This window comes from Helicoverpa zea, chromosome 27 (genome assembly GCF_022581195.2).
Source record: "Helicoverpa zea isolate HzStark_Cry1AcR chromosome 27, ilHelZeax1.1, whole genome shotgun sequence".
Taxonomy (NCBI): Eukaryota; Metazoa; Arthropoda; class Insecta; order Lepidoptera; family Noctuidae; genus Helicoverpa; species Helicoverpa zea.
The window spans coordinates 7,218,462-7,241,318 of record NC_061478.1 but is presented as its reverse complement, the minus strand read 5'-3'; the positions used below and the strand labels follow the sequence as shown (position 1 = coordinate 7,241,318).

Below are 22,857 nucleotides of genomic sequence, written 5' to 3'. Positions count from 1 at the left end.
TTAAAATGTTCAATCCAACGCGAGTTCTGAACCTGTATTTCATAATCAGCCTAGCCTTTTCCCATCTCCATATGTTGGGGTCAGCTTCCAATCTTGCCAGATGCAGCTGAGTACCAATGGGCCACATTTAATGAATTTGAATCCATACCTACCACGACTATCTATACTTTCTAGCTATTTAGTTCATACTTACGATATATTACTGTTAGTACTCGGTGTGATGTGATCCACCGATTCTTCCGAACACCTTTTTCTATTTTTAAGACTTTTCTTTAATCATAAGAAATACAAGTATTTGCGAATTCAATCCTGGTGAAGATATCTTTGTTTAATAAATCATTACTTATTCGAGGATATAAACAGCTTACCAGGATCTCTTCATATGGTTTTAGAAGTTTAAAAACTTTACAGGAGGTAGGATACAAGGCAGAGGAGACCAGGAGTTGAAATAACAAGACAGTAGTCGTGAGCGTCCGTTTATATAGACTCATGTAGTAGACAACGTCGCGCGCTTACTACTAGCTTCCACTCGCTAACTTACACTAGTCCCGCACCCGGCGCGGCCTGCACACGAAGCTGTGATCTGGTAGTTTATATCAGCTTCATAATATATAATGTTTGGTAAATAAACTTTTTTCAGTAAAATATTGTAGAGTGGTATTGAACGATGTGAACTGCCCAATCACTGGTTCATCTTGTGCATACAAATACATATTATGCGTTACAGCATTACAGACGACTGTTAAACTGAATTACAATCAGATTTACATGTAGTCCAGTTTATTATCCATTTATCGGAAGCAATAATTTACAAATGCTTCATCTTTTTTTTATTAGTGTTAATCAGTGACAAAGTTTACCGTTGTATGAGGTAGTTCTCATGTTGTAAACAGACTGAGTAGACACACACACTAGCGATGACACTAACAATTAAAATTCCACTAAATTCAACATAATTGTACTTAAACTATTCCCGCATTGAAACAATTAAACAGAACTCTCTAACAGTCGGACACAACACGGCTGAAGTGCAATTATTATGATCTACATGTAGTTAAGTTGTGTAACTTACTCTTCAGTAAAGTTCCTGTGGGCGGCGTGACGCGGAAGGTTACACTAACTGTTGAGACAATAGTTAGCGAGATGAGAGTTATTTGCATCTCAATAGTAATGGCGTATTGTTGACGGATTATAAAGTCATTAGTTTGCCAAGTATCTCGCTGCGATGTCTATTTTGAACTTTAGTTTGTTTCGTGTATTTTCATAGTTATCATGTCGCAAAACAATATAAATCGTGTGACTAGGTTATCTACTTTTTTGAAGGCTTCATCAAAGAGCTCTCTATACCAACCATAAGAGGCTCATGCGATAATAGTCGTAGATGCAATTTGTGTTGCATTACAAAAGTATGTGTAAAAAAATACATCAAATGGTATAAGACAATTTAGTCTTTTTTTTTCAGTGTGAATGTATGTATGTATATGTGTGTGTGTGTGTGTGTGTGTGTGTGTGTGTGTGTGTGTGTTTGTGTATATGTGTGCAGGTCGCGGCGGGGCGAGGGGGTGTCGGGCGACGTGTCCCCAGCCGTAACACGTCGCAGACACTACTTATTATAACATTACCTAAATGTACAGACACTTGTCTTATTAACCTTTTTTTTCATATTTTCTAAATATTCATGTATTTACGTGTTTATATGTTACAAAACAAGTGCCTGCAATGTTACCAGTTCCTACGCTACATATATAAATACGTACAAATGTAACTATTCAGTATGTATATGTGGACAGCGCTCCGGCGCCACGCACACACTCACACATCACGCGTGTGTGAGTGTGTATAATTGACAGGTATATGTTTAAATATAAAACTATTAATAAGATGTGTTTGAATTAGATTCATGTTGAAATATTCACAATATAATGTATTGGGCATATGTTAGGGCTGCATCGCTCGTGTCGGTCGTCGGTCGCGGCTGTCGGTCGCGCGGCCTGCTTGTCTAGCGGAGGATTACTCCTCCTCCTGGTCGCCGAGCACCTCCGCACTCCTCCTGCACCAAAAGAACAGCTTACTTAAATTATAGCTTACTTTTATAGAAGGGAAATAGGGTTTTTATGGATGTAGGAGAAAATTAAAAGTAGAAGTAGAAAGTAGAAGGGACTGAATTTTACACCAGAACAATTGATTAATATGACTGAGACATTTGCCATTCCCATGAACAGCACGTCGTGATCTGCCAAAAATGTTGGCATTCTATTGGAGAAATCTTTGGCAGTAATGGCTAAACAAGCAAGTACCCAGTACTAATGATTAAAGCTGGTAGTTATTTAAAGATAAAAATCGTTTATTTGTTGAAAACTTAGTTCTTTCAAGAGTCTCCCTAGTTCTATCACCAGTGGTGACTCACTTGCGGTACGCGGGCTTGTGCCGACAGCGGTACAGCGGGAACACGCCGGTGTACTCGCACAGCAGCCTCCCCGCCCCTCCTGCACCCCCCGCGCCGCCTGCCAGCCCTGCCTCACCCCCGCGCACGCCCGCGCTCAGTGACTCCGACCGTTTGCCGTACCGCGTGCTCATGAAGAACCTGTGTGACATTACTCAAAAATTAAACAATATCACTATGAATCATAGGGTTATTGGGTTGCCCGGGTAACTGGGTTGAGGAGGTCAGATGGGCACTCACCTGCATCTGCCTAAGCTAGGTAGATGGATCCCAATTTACTCAATGCACTGCCGATTTAAAGTATCTCATGTACCATAGGCTAACACAACTTAACACCTGTCAAGACTCGTCGAAGCTCCACAATCCACAATAGCTTTCCTTAGTAGCATATTGCTTCGACACCAGTTTTTTTTTGGGAGCCCCACGTGTTACTGTCGATACACGGACACCCCAATTAATATGAACTTGTTAAACTGAAAGGACGGACAGTAAACAATATAGAATAGGTATTAAGACAAGAAGTGTGAGTGTGTGTGTGTACCTGTCGTTCCGGGGCGCGAGGTGCCTGGCGGGCGGCGAGCTGCGTCCGTAGCGCGTCGCCATCAGGAACGGCATCGGAGACACTACACACACACATATGTACGTTGTAATCATAACTCACTCAACAGCGTACAAGACTCAAGCTTGTAACCACATACAAGCCATCATGATCATCAGCAATGTATGTTCTCACAACTTCAGATTAAAATAGGTCAAAGTCATCATGGCAGGGTTCACCATAAGTCATGGCTGCTCCAATATACTGAGAGAATCATATTTTAGAAGTTGAAGAAACTCAAGTAAATAATATTTTATGTAATATTTATTAATGTAGTGACTCAAGGCTGTATACATACTCTCAGCGCGCTTGTCGTGTTCGGCGAGAGCGAGCGCGATCAGCAGCGCGCACGCGCACGCGCACACACACGCACGCGCGCGCACACACATAGCACACAGGCACAGCCACGTACACTCCTACACCTGTCATAATAGTACACGTTACAATACTACGGCGTAGTAGACTACGACTACGGCGTAGTAGGCTAGGACTACGGCGTAGTAGGCTAGGTCGTAGCGGACTACGGCGTAGACCTAGCCTTCATATTATACAGTTGACGTCAAACCACAATTCAAGAAGTTATGGGCTGCACTACATGAAAAAAAAAACTTTTGTATTGTGTTTGTAATCATCGTGATAAGATTTGTAAGACGGAAAAAATATTGAACTATTGTACAATAAAAAACTCAGTTACTGCAATCAAAACCGTCATGAAATAATATACTGACCAAAATTAAGTAAAATATTCTTAGCAGATTCAGACTAACAATTCCTCTAAGTTGTTGTCTATTTATGAAGCAACTTGCTTCAGAATAACAACGCTGTGGTTGGTTCTGTAACCGATCACTAAGATTACTGACGGCACGGCGAAGTACCTGCAAAGACGTATTTGAAGTAAAAACTTGTGACTTTGACTTTAAAGTTATTTATTTCTGTCATCTTGTACGCATGCTGAGAGATATCTCAACTCCAGTTTATATCCTTTATATACATAAAGAGGCCTCTAATCTTAAAGTGAAACTCTTCACCCAGGAATCGAACCTAGCACCTGGTTCGCAGAACCACGTGAAGCGACCACTAAACCAACAGGTACACGTGAATATAATGTGATGCTAATCCGCGGTGCGTGTCGTAATTGTCCAATTACACGCACTACACAACTACACACACTACACGCCACACGCCGCTACAACTCTAACTCTGATTACCTGCCAGTTAGTGTAGCGGGGTGAGGGGGGGGGATAACACAACTTTGTTAGAACACATGAATATTAAAACATTTGGTGTTTTGATAACGATCACCTCCGCAGTTAGAAGGCGTATGCCTTGCAGAACTTTATATGTTATGTTTTTCATTTATTTTATAATTTTGTGTTTATTATTTTAATGTTAATCAGGGATTTTATACAAACATATTATAATCAGCTGTTATCCTTATTTAATTGTAGGTAATTCTAGAGATAAGTATATTTATTTTGTCCTAAAAAAATATTGGCCATTGTACGAGTATTTAATTATCATATAATTGGTACCTATTTTCATTTATCTGATTTTACCAAGTCTCTGTGATATTCATCCACCACAGTTGTTATTTTTCAATGTCTCCCCGTAAAATATAATCACGGATCGATTAAGAATTAAAGCTAGTATTTGTAGAGCGAGACGGCGCGCTACACCGCGCATATCTCCGTCCCGCTCTGTCGTCACGTCCGTATCGTAATCTCATTGAGGTGTCGGTCGGTATACAGCCTCCGCTCGACGGAAGCGACAATATCCGGAGGCTGTGCTGTTTTTTCGCCGGAAGCATGTTTTTTCTAGCGTCCGGCCGGGGGGCGTCCGGCGCGTGTCCGGCACCAGTATTTATAAGTGTCCGAGTGATTAGTTGCCCATGGCCATGCTGTCCGCTGCCCACGTAACGGCAGAGGCGCAATCAGTGGGTTATTGGTACGTGGGCGGCGGTTAAATATATAGTTTGTTACTAAGTAAATGAAAGGTTTACTTAGCGTTATCGTACCCTCATTGTTTTCTACGAGACATATACCTACTAACTTTTGGAATCTCAAATCATATATTTAACCATTATCGTCAGCCTTTTTCCGTCCGACAATGAAGGAATGCGTAATATTAACCAATTGTTCATTGATTATTTTAAACATTTTTAGTCCAAAATAAACTTACAAAGTACTTCTACAGCAGTCTATATATTAATGAAAATATTTCAGGAAAAAAAATAGAAAACAAAACGTTTAACTTGTGCTAAAGAAAAACCTATTTTATTTTTTAAAGACGTCAAAACCCTGTAATATATTTTGTAAATATAACACCATCCTATTTAAATTAAAATAATAATGTTTTCCTATAAAATGCTTGCTAACTCGACTCGATGAATGCGGGTCGGCACACGGTACCCGTGTGCGCTCGGTGTTGTTACAGATACAGATATCTGTTGGCAACTGTATAAATTGCTCAAAGGAAATGCGAATCCCAATAATCGAGCTTGCGTAACTTGTCTTTCGGAATGACAAATCTCATCCCTTTTACTTGTCAAAACTGAAAAACCTTGACCTACTCAGATTACCTAAGGAGTCTATTCAAACGGATCAAGGATACATGAGTACTATATGGGAAATCAAAATCTGAATAAATTAATTGGCATGTAAAAGTTTGAGTGGAAATGCTCACCATCACTTATGACATAACATAGCAAGCGGCAGATTTTTCATTTCTTTTTTTATGTAGACTTGAATGTCCGTATCGTATTCCATTTCACAATGAGTTTATATGTCATACCTCCAATTTAGGAATGTTCAGTACTTACATACATAATGATATGCTTACTCGCAATCAGAGAACTAGCTAACTACATTACAGAGCGCCGCGAGGGACGCCGTCAGTCTGTCTGTCACGCTGTACGTCATTACTAGTGCGTAACATCGCCGTAGGCCATAATAGATAGAATTATAGAACTAAGTGATAAGTGACAGACATCATAACTATTATAACACCTAAATGTATTAGCATTATCTTATTGGCAACCACCAAAGTGCAGGAATTACATTTTTGTTAGAACCGTTCTGTATAATTTTATCAAAACACACTAAACTACGCATACATTTTGCCAATTAGGGTAGACTTACTGTAGATTACTTGCGAGATTGCTATCCCCCCGCACCCCGCACCCCGCACCCCGTACCCCGCACCCCGCACCCCGCACCCCGCACCCCGCACCCCGCACCCCGCACCCCGCACCCCGCACCCTGTGCCCGCGACCGCACTCAAATAAAATACATATAAAACGAAATTTGATAGCACCCTAACTGACACGAATGTAATACTTCTAAATTAAAACATTTGCTTTATTAGCCATTTGTCCTGTAACATCCGACCTATTGCTTAACAATTACTGATATTCTGTTACTCGGTTTTTTTATTAAATAATGACTTAAACTATGATATTTCAAAAATGAATCACCCGATTTTAATAATATTTACAAATAATTCATTTAAAAATTATTTACAATCATTCAAAATGTTTTTTTTCTGAAATGAATATTTCACACTGTATTAATTTTCTGATAGCTGTTATTTCTGAACAATCTCCGCGCCGTTGTTCGTCGCAAACAAAAGACATCAACGCGTTTGATGGCAATGTTCGTACGGAACTTCTAATTTTTGCGTTATGTAATTATTTCATAGTTTTTAAATACATATATTTATGTTCTAAGACTTCGATATCGAGTTCTTATAAAGAGTTAATGATATACTTACAAGTAACCGTACGATAAGAATTACATCAAGTTATCTCACCAGTTTCGTTATTAAAAGTTTTAATTATGTATTATATCATAACATCGTCATTTAAAGATACAATGTTAATAAATTATCTAAATGGCGAACAGTCTGTATTCTAATTTATTATATTATATAAAATATGTATCTTGTATTTTTATTTATCGCAATCTTTTTCCAATTGCCTATTTTACATTTTATTGAATTCATTGACGTAATTAATAAATTGCCTACGTAAATAACTGACTTTAATATTTTACCACACTAAGGAGCTCGCTGATTATAGTTACTTGTCATAATTTTAAATAAAACCTACACACTAATAAATGAATCGTAATGAATAACTAATGAGTACTTTACCAGTAAACACAGCAGTGTCAGTGAGGCCGCGGCGCGTCGCGGACTGTGCCGGCTCTCGGCACGCCGCCCTATTTATGCGCCGCCCGCCCTCACGGCGCCCTCACCCGCCCGCCCTACGCGCGGAGGCTTCGCAGGACGATGCTGCTCACTACTGCAGGTTCCGTACGCAGGAGAAATGGTGACAGAATTACCTTTAAAGTGGGTAAGGTTGACCATTTTCAATGTATCTTCGTCAAATGGTTTCCAAATGCAATGTCAATATTTAATCAGAAAACGTCCAAAAATGATATTGAGTTCTTGAGATTTTAACCTTTGAATTATCGCAGCTATATAGTATGCGTGGGTAAAAGGTGGCGTCATTGAAAACTACTTATTATTTTCATGTTCTTCTAGTATCAAATTAATTAATTGTCAATGTAAGTAAAGTATTGAAAAACAGCAACGCTCCAGGTCCTTGATTGTTCGAAATGGGCTGCGGGATTGTTCGAAATAGTTACCGCGGCCCTGGTACATAAAAGGCCTACGACGGTTTTTGGTCAGTAAGAGTCTGACACTCCCTCACTGCTGTTAACCCACAGCGGGAGGGGTCATTTGATGATTTTTGACATCGTTGAAAAAAAAAGGTGATTCATTCATTAACTAGCCTTAGCCAGCAGCATTTTTTTTATTTTCCCATATGAACTGCAACACAGTAGCATACAGCTTTCGATAAATGGGCAGACAACTGGACGAATTGAAGGTTAATATAACGCCGAAGTTTCAAATCAGTCCTGACATTAGCGAAAGCAATCTTCAGGCTTATGTCAGCAGTCACGGAACTCTCAACATCGTGAGCAGTCACCGAGGCTCGTGTGTGCTCTCTCGGTTAGTATTACTATTAATGAATCAGTTTTAATGAGTAGCTCGAACTCACGCTGTAGTGAGGAAGTATGCACCTGTCAGCAATGAGCTCCGGTGCAATCGTAGTAAATTTACAAATGTAGCTAGTTAGCGACTAGCGAGGTACTTGCAGGTTTCGGCTAAACTTAGTTGGCAATGTAGAGGTATATTGACAATAGCGTTTATTGTAAGTACTTGACAGAATTTATGTCGTGATAGCCCAGTGGGTAAACAACCAACCTCTCAAATATGAGGGCGTGGGTTCGATTTCAGGTCAGGCAAGTACCAATGCAACTTTTCTAAGTTTGTATGTACTTTCTTGGAGCACGCCAATAACTGTGTTTCGGATGGCACGTTAAACTGTAGGTCCCGGCTGACATTGAACATCTTTTTAGTAGTCATCGGGTAGTCAGAAGCCAGTAAGTCTTACACCAGTCTAACCAAGGGGTACTGGGTTGCTCGGGTAACTGGGTTGAGGGGGTCAGATACGCAGTCGCTCCTTGTAAAGCGCTTGTACACAGCTGAATCCGGTTAGACTGGAAGCCGACCCCAACATAGATGGGAAAAGGCTGGGGGATGATGAGTTGATAGAATACATCGAAAGGAGTTCTGGAAATGTTTAAACCACATTTATGAAAATATGAACTGAAGAAACAAAACTGTGCTCAACACGGGTAGGTAAATATGATTGATTTATATGAGTTCTTAGTTTTGATCGATTGAGATTCTTTTCCGATATTTGAGATTGTCTGAGCATATCTAAACCTCCCTTTTTAGCACAAGCGCTATTTTCATGAGCAATGATTTTTGCTATAATTAGGTACCCAAATGCTAAGACGGGTTATGTTGTAGTTTTATTTTATTTAGGTAATCAAATAAACAGACTGAGAAGTTATTTCCTGAAGAGAAGGACATATGTAGCGTTGATAGCTACAGAATTATCATTCAAGCTCATATTGTAAACAGCTGATATTTTGTCAAAAAAATATTCATAAGCAGAGATAACGAGTGCATGTGACTACAACACGACACGCGCCGCCGCGCGGCTGCGCTCGAGTGCTCGGACATCGCTGATTAATCCCACCGCCGGCCACCGAGCACCGCTGAGCACCGCTGAGCACCGCTGTACGAGTGCTTACAAAGGAAATTAAAAACTTAATCAAAGTATCTGTGACGTGACGCGCCCACGCCGCGCCCGCTGAACATAACACTCAGATGTTGCGCTAGTGTAGGTATATTGTATATCTATGTATGTATATTCAATTGTGTCCTACCGTCTTCTTGATTAGCATGGGAATAAACGAAACTTAAGCACAAAGGACCTGTGAATGTAACATGTTTTATTTGATTCGACATGTCAATAATCGATGTGTGGTATGCGGTGACATACTTGTATTTTTGCAAGATTTTTGAGTAGGTAAGTCATTTTTATAAAACTATATTTTATCAAAATATAATTTAACAAGTGGAAGCTTTCAGTCTTTAGTACCTACTGGCCTGCTACTGTGCAAAAGCTTCGATTCACACAACTACGCCTACGCTTGCTGAAGACATACATAACGATAATGTTGTCTTTCATCATTGCTCATATTTGTGCTTGAGTCATGACTTAGTGCAAATTTGAACTGCTGCTTTGAAATAATACAAAAAAACACTGCCCTTCCGTTAGGGGCTCGAACCCATAATGTATTTAGCAGTAACACTTGTGAGCTTATCCAGTGAGTCTGGCTTGTATCACGGATCTGCCGCAACTTTACAATACGTTACTTACATTAACGGCGCATTATATATTTCGATGCATCTCTATGCCTTCATTGCGGTGCATGGGGGGCTCTCGTATAATAGTCATATTTTGTAGACCGCAGCTTATGAATAACGAAGAACCATTTCATTTACAGCAAGACATCTGTTACTCTCAGATTTTATTTGATTTTTATCTTTCAGTGATTTAGGAAGTGACAATTTAACCAGTTATTCCATTGTTAAAATGAAATATTTTTTCAAATCGTTTCTGTAGGTCCTGAGATTAGCGCGTTCAAGCAAACAGACTATTTAGCTTCGTATAGATTAGATTTCATTACATTGTTCAGATTAGCCAGCTGATCCATGTATCCACTTTTCTTTCTACAATCATATTTCTTAAAGGAGTAAAAATAACTGGGGGTACAAATAAAACGAGTACTCTCAATAAATAATACAAGTATATTGTGATTGTACAGAGTGCGCGCGCCTTCACACCCGACACGACGCTTAGAAATAGCAGACTGACACACTTGCATCATACTAATTTTTAGCAATAATGTTCAGTTTTTATGGTCGCTTGACTCTTTAAATCATCTTTTTGTCTCTTATTAGCAAACTCATTTGTATCTTAAGAGAATACATAATACAATCATAGTAGACACGTCAAGAGCCTGTAGTAGCCGCGTGGAACGAATACATACCTAAAATAAAGTAGAAATCAATAATCAGTCTAATTAGTTACACTTAATACAATTCATTATAATATAGCACTGGACAGGCAAACGTTGGCGCCAACATTGAACATGACACTACTTTTCATTAATATTTCAAAATCAACGATTCATTTTATTTCCACTTGGACATACATGTTAAATATATTTTTATAAATATCATTGATATATTGAAAATACCAAATCATGTAAAATTCATGTGAAACAATGATAAGTGGTCAAAGAGGTCAAATTGGTCAATATTGGTTCCAATATATCGCATTCAAATTATAATATTTTCGGAAGTCTTTATTGTTCAAAATAACATCATATACTATTGAGGAAGTTCAGTACGGTACAATCACATTGACAGCGAAGAACGAGTTATTTTACTAAATAAACAATATTTCTTCTCGCTGTCAATATAACAATTCGATATACATAATCAATTCGAGTGCAATTCCTTACAGTGGCCATACTAATATACACTCTATTGCTTCAACAAATAGAGATAATTATCGCACAAACTATATATCTGTGTATGTTCAGGCGCGCGCGTGACATGAGTACATACTTACAGCGCTATGTACAGACAGGTATATAAGAGAATGCAAGTTAACTCCGACCACTCAAATTACAAAATTTTTACAAAAATGTATCGTTGTGACGACAGATCTGTGGAAAACTGGAACACTGTATGTACAATCTCTAGATAAAATATTAGGTTTTTACAGTAGTATGCAAAATTAACGGCACCTTCAGCGATTTATGCACATAATTTTTCGAAATTATTATTTTAGAATGAAATTATCGATGTGTAACGCTGCATTTCTATAACATATCTAGGGTCCGTTCAGATAGACCGGGTCGGAGAGCAGAGCAAATTCTTAACACGTTGAAAATTGAGTACTTAGTATTTGAAGTAAGGCTTATTTTTGCATGCGCACTGCTTTTGTCATTGAGAATGCTCGAATGCGCTCGGTGTGAAATAATAAGAGGAGCCGACCGGCTCCGATCGTGTATTTTTTCTTGACGTGGCTCCGTTTTCATGCTCTTTAATGCTCGCGCAGCCGATCGGCTCCGGTCTGTGTGAAAAGAAAAATGCGCGCCGATGCTCTCAGACCCGGTCTATCTGAACGGACCCCTAAAGTTGATTTGCGACTAGAGTTTGAAATTTTGCATTAGAATGTTAATTTAAATCTGTAACCGCAAAAAATGGATAGATCAGTTATAGAAATCCGCTGTCAATCAACAAAATATGGCACAAACAGATAACGTATGAAAACATACCTATAGTGTATTTAAGGCAGTTACTCCACAGGTCTGCAGCCACTTAACTTCAACTTGACGATGCTAACGTGAGTGCTAGGGCATCGACACACTGCGACCACTGCGTCAGCCGCACCAGTGTGTCGACACCCTAATATTATTCAAAATACGTGTTGTGTAGGAAATTGCAAATTTACAAATATACTTACTAGTATCAAAAGATGTTTTTACAATAATTTACTTAAAGTAGGAAGAGTCGCGTTTAGTAAATGTATATAAATGTCATCTACATTCAATTATGGGAAAACATTGTTTTATAGTACGTGTCGAGTGCTGTGACGTCATCGATACTAACGCACTCGCTTTTTACCATGCACTTATAATGTCACTACTTTGAACTAAGTAGAATTTAAAAGTACGTATATTCAGAGACATTGAATCGAAAACTAAAGGTTTTTACACAAGAACAGTTCCGATATTTATATAAATAAGTCGGACTAACATCTTTAACATTATTTTTACAAAAACCTTAGAAGATTTTTGCACCAATCGGCTCAGTTATAAAACTACAACACTTTTTATATTAAATAGAAATTCAAAGACTGAACGATATTTAGATTCATTTATTTATAAAGAAAGTACTTATTCACATGTTTATTTAATATCGTAGTTTTGCAACTGGCCCGATATGTTTGCAACCGAGTGTATTTCGTGTGACATTAGTATTGATGACGTCACAGTATGGTACGTACCCGCCTATCTACTTACAGTACTTAAGTATATATTTACGTGACTAGTTCTTTACATAAACATATACACGAGCTTTATAACTATGTAGTTAAAGTTAACTATGTAACCGGTTGAGCGGAGTAGGCCGAGGCTACACTATTACTGTTGAGCGTTAGGCTGGTTACACACTTGATTTATGTGAAAAAAAGTGTGTAACCACCTTTAGTTGTTTTGTTCCATTTTGCGCGCACTGCAGTGTAGCATTGTTTTATGATATTTAATTCGTCACATTTTGTATAAAAATATTGGAATGATATTAAGTTCATTTACTTATAAAAACACGAAAGTAGCACTTTTTCAGCACCTACATAATATTTTTTAAATATTTTAATCAACTCCCAATCATCATCATCTCAGCCGGCGGACGTCCACTGCTGAACATAGGCCTCCCCCTTAGATCTCCACAGATATCTGTTGGAGGCCACCTGCATCCAGCGTCTTCCGGCAATGTATAAGAATAATATTTCAAAAGTTTTTCGTTCAGTAACAGGATATAAGGCGATGTTACGCTGCAGTGTGCGACGGCCTTTAGCAATAATATCAGTCAAACAATTAGAAAACTAAACTTATTCTAGGGTATACGGATAACTAAACTACGTATATACACAATATTAACTAAATATAAGATCACAATGTACATATAATTACGATTTATTTAGTTTCCCGACAACACACATATATCGATATCGATTAAACTTATCGACAGTCACTTTATCGAAATTTGGTACATCTCTTTTTGTTTAGTATATATTGCAAGAAAACTAAATAAAACAAATATAATAAGAAAAGGCAGTGATGACACAAAAGTGTAGAAATCATTAATTTTAAATATATTTGTAGTTAATTAACTTATCAATATAAATTAATATTAAGTATCGAGAGATGGCACCCGCGGGGACGCACTACTCACACAAATTGCCTAATTCATAAAATATATAATTAATTACTTTAGTTAAAGTAATTTTGTGTGTTTAGTATAGTGGCGCCCTCTACAATTGTATAAAAATCATCTAAAATAATAAAGCTGCTAAAATGTCACATTTGTCTATAAGTATAAAAAAAAACTATAAAATTCATGTTTACGAATAAATAAACATCGAAAACTTCGTGGCGTTGTATGTTCTACAGTTTCAGTAAAAAAAAACCTTGGTGTTACAACGTTACTAGTTATTACGTCACTTCTTACTTTATTCATATAGTCTTTGATTATCTTCCGTCCGACAGAACATCGATTCTGTTACAATAGTTCACATTTCTCACAAACGGTAAAATTTAATACACGAACAGCGCGTCAACATCCACAATTTTATCTCGTAAGTACTGCTAGTGTTGTCACTTGTACTCATTGACTGACCGACTTAACGCCTGATTATCGATATACCTATGACTGCTTTGTGACACCCCTGCTCAATACGCTTTTATTTATAAATCTTCAATAATGTTGTAGTAGTCAAACAGTCACTCGCTATGAATGTATGCCCTATAGTTGGTAGCAAAACGATCTTTGCTCGATGGTCACTCCGTCTATCGATGCTTTAACGCATCTTTCTAGTTTGCAACTAGTTTGACGTTTCGAAAGAGCTTTTATAGGCTTATTTGAAATAAGTTTTTGACTTTGACTTTTCTCTTCCTAGCTCCCACAAAGCTTTGCATGGACCCAGAGGGTTCACTGAATCCTGGCGACATACCACGTTGTATCCATGTCTAATGGTAGCAGTCAGTATCTACAAGTGCAGAGGTACGGCGGTAACTGCCGCTGCACGCGGTCGGTCAGTCAGTACCGACAAGTACATATCGGCGGTGACGCCTGACACATCACCTGAAAAAAGAAAAAATATTTATATATATAACACAAGACAAACATACATATAGCAATAACAAAAGGTTGCGCTAAATAGATTCAGTTCAGCATTATGTTCGACGGCTATAGTCTGTGTTTTAATCTCGTAGACTAAACTGACATTACGAGTATTGTCAGTTTATTGCAAATTCTTAAATAGTGGTCTGGCACGACCGAAACTTAGCGTTAATAAAATCAAGTATCGTTTTTTTACAATAAGTCATCCTGAAATAATGGGCTTATTCTTGATGATTACGCATGGCGTTGCGTGGTCAGATATCCCTGGCAGTTTGTAGCACGTCGTGCAGCTATATGTACGTACGTAAATTGTAAATATAAAACTTTGAATGAATATTAAATTCGTCTATTATAGATAAAAAGTTACGATTCAACAAACCGGTATCGTAAGTACAACACTGCACCAAAGAGCTAGCAACATTATTTGTAAGTTTGACATTTTGCAAGTGTCAATTTAGTCTACGAGATTAAAAAACAGACTACAGTGTATGGTATGAAATATTGACATCCTTGGCAGTTGTTACGGGTAGTGAGAAGCCAGTAAGTCTGACACCAGTCTAACCAAGGGGTATTGGGTTGCCCGGCTAACTGGGTTGAGGGGGTTAGATAGGGCAGTCGCTCCTTGTAAAGCACTGGTACACAGCTGCAGCCGGTTAGACTGGAAGCCGACCCCAACATAGTTGGGAAAAAGACTCGGAAGATGAAGATGATGGTATGAAATTATAAATGGTCTAGTCTAGAGGGAAAGATAATAAGACCTGTTCGGTTTCGTGTCTGCACGTGCAGGCGGAGTGGCGGCGCTAGCAGTGGAACTGCTGCTGCGTGATGGCGGACAGGTCCTTCATCAGCCCCTCCAGGTTCTGCATCTCGCGGTGCAGCCGCTCCGTCGAGCGGGAGGGGGTCAGCGGCTCCAGCTCTGACGGGCAGTGGCCTACTGCACCACCTGGGATGTTACGATATGCATTACTTACCTATGATATGATATACATTAATTTCTGCTGAAGATGGCTCTATGATGTGTAGACAAAGAAATCATCCTGAGAACAGTGATGATGTGATGAGTGATGATGAAGACCTTGTGGCTAAGTTAGTACCACTCGGAGCTATCTATACTATAATATTATAAAGCTGAAGAGTTTGTTTGTTTGAACGCGCTAATCTCAGGAACTACTGGTCCGATTTGAAAATTTCTTTCAGTGTTAGTTAGCCCATTTATCGAGGAAGGCTATAGACTACTTTTTATCCCGGTACGGGAAGTAGCTCCCACGGGATGCGGGTGAAACCGCTGGCAGAAGCTAGTCAATTATAAAATTAAGCAATACTTGACGGGACTTCGTTAATGGATGACCATTTTGTCTTGACGAGTTCTTCCGTGTTCGAGAAAGGACGATAAATTGGTTCGCCCCGGCTGTTTTTTGTATATTTTGACCGTCATTATGAGTATTCAGTAGCCAGAAAGTCTGACAACCAAAGTCTTGACAAGGGGTATCGAATTGTACCGGTAACTGGGTTGAGCAGGTCAGATAGGCAGTCGCTCCTTGTGGCACACTGGTACTCAGCTGCATCCAGTTACACTGGGTGGCGCCTCCAACCTACTTGAGAAAAGTCTAGGCGGATGATACTGACCGAGCTGCAGCCGGTTGGGGATGTGCCCGGGCGAGGAGCTGGCGCTCTTCTTGTACGGCGACGTGTCGCGGACGCTGCCAGCTGCACACACATACACATGTCGGTTATAGTTAGCCTTTATATACATTTGAATCAAGTATAACAAAATATTTGGTCAAAAAATCATGTTTTTTTAAATAAACAAACACGATTTTTTTAATGAATGAATAGTAGTCCCCTAAAATGTATTTATTTATTCTTACACGGCTTTAAAAGCCAATTGCACAAATCGAAGAACTTATTAAAATGAATACACATGAACTTACAAATTCAATTGACTAAAGTAAAAAACATATTTATTTCCGTCATAAAATTAGAGTGACTTTACATCTACATATGCCCCATATTATTTAGTGTACTATGGTATAGTATATTTCAGTATATCAGGTAACATCTATGGTATGAGTAGCGCAGTACATACATAGGTCCTGACCTCGTGAGTGCGAGTGCGTGGGCGTGGAGTGGTCCGACGCGTTGTCCGACAGCGCGAAGCTGTGCAGCGCGCCGTGCGGCCCCGGGGCCCCGTGCGGGCCCCCGAGTGCGGGCCCGTGCGGGCCCCCGTGTCGCCTCTGCAGCGACCCGCCCGCGCTCACCGCGCCGCCGCCCGCCTCGCTGCTTAGCGAGTCTCGACTGCGGGAAGAAAATATGTTATAAGTTCGCGTACGTTTTGAACATCTCGCAGCTGCGTAGAAACGGAAAGTAGCTATTGGTCTGGTTACTGTCATTAGGTACATAGGAGCCGCCTAGAGGAGACGTAGTGTATACTCACTGCGTGTAGTGTCCGAGCGGCTCATACGCCACATAGTGCCCTCGCTCGCGCGCGGCCGAGGCGTAGATGTCGCCGGTACCCACACCCGCGCCCGGCGCCGAGCCGCCTAGAGGAGACGTAGTGTATACTCACTGCGTGTAGTGTCCGAGCGGCTCATACGCCACATAGTGCCCTCGCTCGCGCGCGGCCGAGGCGTAGATGTCGCCGGTACCCACACCCGCGCCCGGCGCCGAGCCGCCTAGAGGAGACGTAGTGTATACTCACTGCGTGTAGTGTCCGAGCGGCTCATACGCCACATAGTGCCCTCGCTCGCGCGCGGCCGAGGCGTAGATGTCGCCGGTACCCACACCCGCGCCCGGCGCCGAGCCGCCTAGAGGAGACGTAGTGTATACTCACTGCGTGTAGTGTCCGAGCGGCTCATACGCCACATAGTGCCCTCGCTCGCGCGCGGCCGAGGCGTAGATGTCGCCGGTACCCACACCCGCGCCCGGCGCCGAGCCGCCTAGAGGAGACGTAGTGTATACTCACTGCGTGTAGTGTCCGAGCGGCTCATACGCCACATAGTGCCCTCGCTCGCGCGCGGCCGAGGCGTAGATGTCGCCGGTACCCACACCCGCGCCCGGCGCCGAGCCGCCTAGAGGAGACGTAGTGTATACTCACTGCGTGTAGTGTCCGAGCGGCTCATACGCCACATAGTGCCCTCGCTCGCGCGCGGCCGAGGCGTAGATGTCGCCGGTACCCACACCCGCGCCCGGCGCCGAGCCGCCTAGAGGAGACGTAGTGTATACTCACTGCGTGTAGTGTCCGAGCGGCTCATACGCCACATAGTGCCCTCGCTCGCGCGCGGCCGAGGCGTAGATGTCGCCGGTACCCACACCCGCGCCCGGCGCCGAGCCGCCTAGAGGAGACGTAGTGTATACTCACTGCGTGTAGTGTCCGAGCGGCTCATACGCCACATAGTGCCCTCGCTCGCGCGCGGCCGAGGCGTAGATGTCGCCGGTACCCACACCCGCGCCCGGCGCCGAGCACGCCGCGCCCAGTGGACACGTGCCCGAACCGCCTAGAGGGATATACCTTCATGTTAGCATTAACAAATGGACACATAACAACATAATCTTGTAAAAAACACGTCAACACGACTTCGTGTACATTGATTGGATCAAGGCTTATTACAACTTATAACACAAAGCGCGCGTTTTGAATTGCATAGACTCATAACACTATTCACACATTAGTTGCTCATATACAGTATAACATAAAGTTTTAAACAAAATATCAACGCTTCTAATAAATTACACACGAAAGTTATTATGCAATGCATGGATGTCGTTCCTGTTTCACATAAAAGCTGCTGCATGAATTTATGGTCCATGTCAGTTATGTATTTTGTATGGTAGTTTCCACGCACTGCACACGACTGAAATAGAAGTCCAGTAGAATCTAGTTTTACATAAAGGTGCTGTCACACTCACATGGCGCGGGCGGCGGGTGTAGCGGCTGCAGTGACGCGAGCGACGACTGCGGCGACCCCAGCGGACCCACGTTCGCGAGCAGTGGCGTACTCTGCATATACATGTTATATAATTATTGGCGATGCAAAGATTCTAACTTTGATTGTATATATGTCTAGATGGAGTGTCACCATACAATCCCAACAAAGAAGCAGAGACAAAATTGTTATGCATGTGTGCGTGTAGGTGTCATTTTACACTGCGCGTTGACGTAAATAATGATACCAGCTTCTACGATTCTCCCATAAATAATGAAAAAAAAAATAGACTAATTAAATAAGTTTGTATACATAGTGTTATTCGGTTTAACTATAACTTTATAGAAAATTGAACCTTGCTTGGCACTGCTCCTTTTGTAAGTCTTCGGCGCCCTATCTTGTCGACAGTACTCATGTCCTTGCTGCGGAAGTGATCGGAACACACTACGGTATTTTTTGTTGGTGTCCACATCCCATCTCCACGGCTTTTTTTAATGCGGTCTATCCACTGACTCCTAACAATAGGATTACTTGGAATTCTTAAAAAAAAATGTTACGTTGATAACCATAATTTACTAATCAAATAATAGTAGATAATATTTTGGAGAATCAGAAAATGTTATTTTCTTGCGCAATGCTTAAAAAATATCCTTTATACATACACTAGCTTTCCGCCCGCGGCTTCGCCCGCGTGGAATTTGGTTCACCCCTCCCGCTGTGGGTTAGCAGCGGTGAGGGAGTGTCAGACTCTTACTGACTAAAATCGTCGTGTTCCGTCCTAGGCCTTTTATATACCAGGGCCGCGGTACCTCTTTCGAACAACCCGCAGCCGCGGCTGGCCCTGGCGCTACTGGGCCCCACTGATTTCAAAACAGACTAATTCGCGGCGAACCTTAACACCACGATACAGAAAAGCACAACGCCATCTATCGAGCTATCGGGAAGCTCGCGATTGAACAATGAGCTACAGGTTAAAGCGCGAGATATCATTGCACTTCTTACGTATCTTAAAAAAAACAACGTCACCACGTTTTAAAAAGCTATCATTCCACTTCTTATGTATTTTAAAAACACATCGTTACCACGTTTTAAAAACACCCAGCGCCATCTATCGCATACCTCAAGAACGAAATAACTTAACTAATACTTATACCAATTAGTAATTCGTTGAATTATAGTTAATTCAGGATAAGTAGATGTAAAAAAAACAGTTAAGACGATAAAACAAATCGTACGTCATCCCTCGGGAATTCCTCATTTTCGAGGATTCATTATCGTATCATTTAGCTTCTAAATTTATATGTTCATATTCGTTTGCAATATATAAGTAGATGTAAAAAAAAACAGTTTAGACGATTAAACAAATTGTACATCATCCCTCGGGAATTCCTCATTTTCGGGGATTCATTATCGTATCATTTAGCTTCTAAATTTACATGTTTATATTCGTTTGCAATATATTACCTTGTTTTAAACGACACACAGCGCCATCTACAATCCATCCATCAAGCAAACAATATTTTTGTTTTCCCTCGGGAATATCTATTTTTTTCGGGATAAAAAGTACCCTATTATTTAATCCGGACTTCTAACTTTACGTCTGCAAAATTTCAAAGCAATCGGTTCAGTAGTTACGGCGTGAAAGCGGAACAAACAAACAAACAAACAAACAAACTCACTTTCCGATTTATAATATTAGTAAGGATAAACACGTGAAGTTGGGAAAATGAAAAACAGAAACTGGCAACACTGATACAATATGGCGTGATTTAGTAAACATAATTACAAAAAAAACAAATATTTATTTTCTGGGTCAGTCACCGATGATAGGTGATGTTATTGGCACTTTTTAGCCTTCCTTTATAATTCCGGCAGACTTTAATTGCACATGTCGTCATTTTATCTCTGTTATTTGTATTTTAGTTAGCGCGCGTTATACGTTTTGACAGTTAAGCGGCACGATCTGTTCTGATTGACGGGAAAGCTCCTGTCGATGAACAGTACATCGACATTTTTTTCCACGCTTGCGCGCACTCGACGCTACATCTAGACATATATATAATCAAAGGATTCTAACTAGCGTCTCTAGTGTCAAAATTGTTAGAAAAACATACAATTTGTGTCAAAATACCTCACGAAAAAATTAAAAAGAAAATTGTGTCAATTTTTATCGTGACATAAATAGTATAGAAAAGACTGTCAATGTCGTTCTTAGACAGCTTCTAAATGTCGCCACTAGAGGCGTGTGGATAATCTAATAATTTTCTGAAAATTAGGAACCTTTATAACGCACAAAGTATTATGAAGAATAAAACAGTCATTAACCAAGTGGTCCGAAATAACTTTGTAATGTCATCAATTATTGGGTGAGATCGACTATATAGTATTGTCGTCTCATCGGACTATGAGAGTGAGGGGATAAAGAGTGTGGTGCACTCTGAATCTGGATGGATCGTGGATGCCATTATTAGGGAAAACGTGGACTAAGAAGAAGAAAGGTGAGTCATACTAATTTAGTATTGTTAGCTTCACGTTCGAATAGAGTTTACTATGTGATCTATTTTTGACTATGAAACCACTAGTGGTATTTGACGTTAGAACAGTGGTTTTCTTCAACCTGATTAGAAGCTATGGTATTAGTAATGTTAGTAATGTGAGTACGTACTCGTACCTGGTCGGGATGCGGCATGCGCGCGTGCGGGCGGCGCTCGCACGTGTTCGCGCACCCCACGCCCACGCCCATGCCTGTCATCGCTGTAGGGAGAGGAACACACTTCATTATCATCATAATTATGCTGTTAACTAAATTAGTGTCGGCTTTTAGTCTATAACGTGTTACAGTTGACTGCAAAGAAGGTAACCTATGGTAGAAGTGATTTTTTGGTATAGTATGTAATAATAATATCGAGTGGGAACATTATTGAGGTGCATTTCCGTGCATTGTAGTTGAAGGCAGCGGTTTAGAGATAGTAAGAGTTTAAGAATGTCTAGAGAGGCAAAAGACCGCAAGGCATGGAAATCAACCTCTATGCATACTTGGCTTTAACTAAATTAGAGACAAATGCAGTTTACATACAATCCCAAAAAACACGATTATCATCATAGATGGCCAATATTTTTGCAACAATATTTAATAAATATATCAAAGAGACATCAGATATACATACGTTATTCCCTGTAAACAAATCAAGTTACACTATCAACACAATATACACATACAAAATCTAATGTCGATCACAAAACAAAAAAATAGGGACACTACACAAAATGAAATGAGAAGCAAAAAAAGCATGAAAGAACAAGCATCGCGCTCACGTTTGGTCATGTAGTCGAGGCGGTCGTGTCGGTCGAGTCGGTCGTGTCGGTCGTCGCAGTCGCAGCGCTCGCAGCGGCGGCACGGCTCGCACGGCGACGCGCGCAGCACGGCCGTGTCGTCCGAGCCCGCCGCCGACACCGAGCGCGACTCTAACGCGCGATACGCCAAAATATAATAAGGGTGCGGGGACGGTTGGTAAGTTACTCAGAAATTGCGAGAGAAAAAATGACTTTAAAGAACGAAAACCATTTACTTTAACAAGGTTTTTATTTATTGGAATAAAACAAGTAATACTTGTAGAAAAACTGGCTTTAAGAAAACAACAACTGGAGTTAGAGAGAGTTAGTTAAACAGAGCTTCAAATGATTATAATAAAGCTTTGTATCTTTAAAATTATTCAGAGCAATCGTTAGAAGAATCCGATCATTTATTATGTCGAAACGAAGATATAAAACTTCGTAATTTACCAAACCGTAACAACAAAAATAATAACAAAACAAGATGTGGTCTACGAATGAGGGAATTAAAACAATGAACATAATGAGGTGATGTGCTTCTAGCTTATCGTGCAACATGGACAACAACTAGACGAGTATAATACACTACTGATGAACTTTAGGGGGTCTAAAGTTAGCTGACTGATATCATCGTATTTATGTAATTTATTTCATTCTTTCCTAAAGTTGAGAAACTGTATGGATTGCACATTACTGATAGACATGTTTACCCCTTTCACCAATTCCTCCTTTAACCAGACTGGATTATATTATAAGCCCTTAGTCCGACTCTTCAATTTATTCAGTATAAAGTGGACTTCATTAAGTGGAGCTTCATCATGTATAGGCAAATGGTTTTTTGATAAGTGTGTTTATGACATTTCTTACCGGTTTTTTCCATGAGACCCACTTTGGAACCGTAAATCTAGTATTCCGTAACATTTCGAAAAGACATTTATTTGAGAGTTTGTGTCTGGTACACAATCAGCTAGCTTCAAATCTAACATAGAACAGTAGACAGTGGTAACACATGTACTGACCGACATAGGTAGGCACGTGGTGGCGCCTGTCGAGCGAGGCGGGCGGCGGCGGGTGCCGCGCGGGCTCGTACTCGGCGGGCGCGGAGCGGCCCAGCGTCAGCGTCGACGACATCAGCGCGCCGCCCTCCACGCTGCCCGCTGATA

At 40.6% G+C, this 22,857-nt stretch overlaps 2 protein-coding genes across 3 annotated transcripts in view; both read right to left on the bottom strand.

The window, feature by feature from the left end:
- Positions 1-463: 463 nt before the first annotated feature.
- LOC124643536 lies at positions 464-7,247 on the bottom strand. Of its 2 annotated transcripts, XM_047182548.1 has the most exons (6): positions 7,191-7,247; positions 3,814-3,916; positions 3,340-3,463; positions 2,985-3,066; positions 2,408-2,584; positions 464-2,050 (listed from the first exon to the last, which is right to left on the bottom strand). In XM_047182548.1, the coding sequence occupies exons 3-6, from the start codon at positions 3,428-3,430 to the stop codon at positions 2,011-2,013; spliced, it is 390 nt and encodes a 129-aa protein (XP_047038504.1). In that variant the 5' UTR covers positions 3,431-3,463; positions 3,814-3,916; positions 7,191-7,247; the 3' UTR covers positions 464-2,010. The 2 variants fall into 2 exon arrangements, with proteins under 2 accessions (XP_047038504.1, XP_047038505.1); XM_047182549.1 differs by lacking the exon at positions 3,814-3,916 and having other exon boundaries at positions 7,191-7,240.
- Positions 7,248-12,403: 5,156 nt separating this feature from the next.
- The window catches only part of LOC124643521 (neogenin), a 165,887-nt gene continuing 155,433 nt past the window's right edge, over positions 12,404-22,857 (bottom strand). Inside the window, exons 24-33 of the mRNA XM_047182527.1 lie at positions 22,714-22,857; positions 21,677-21,826; positions 21,033-21,115; positions 18,345-18,435; positions 17,876-17,932; positions 17,665-17,770; positions 16,537-16,733; positions 16,065-16,145; positions 15,197-15,381; positions 12,404-14,399 (exon numbers count right to left, since the gene is read on the bottom strand). Of these exons, the coding sequence (XP_047038483.1) occupies positions 15,239-15,381; positions 16,065-16,145; positions 16,537-16,733; positions 17,665-17,770; positions 17,876-17,932; positions 18,345-18,435; positions 21,033-21,115; positions 21,677-21,826; positions 22,714-22,857 (1,052 nt within the window). The 3' untranslated portion in view covers positions 12,404-14,399; positions 15,197-15,238. The remainder of the gene's footprint in view (positions 14,400-15,196; positions 15,382-16,064; positions 16,146-16,536; positions 16,734-17,664; positions 17,771-17,875; positions 17,933-18,344; positions 18,436-21,032; positions 21,116-21,676; positions 21,827-22,713) is intronic.

Bases quoted from the DNA above. Each gene is read 5' to 3' on its own strand.
- LOC124643536 (XM_047182548.1), bottom strand. From the start codon at position 3,430: ATGTGTGTGCGCGCGCGTGCGTGTGTGTGCGCGTGCGCGTGCGCGCTG. The intron at 3,067-3,339 runs GTATGTATACAG...GTGTGTGTGTAG, and splicing joins ACACGACAAGCGCGCTGAGA to TGTCTCCGATGCCGTTCCTG. The intron at 2,585-2,984 runs GTACACACACAC...AATGTCACACAG, and splicing joins CTCGCGCCCCGGAACGACAG to GTTCTTCATGAGCACGCGGT.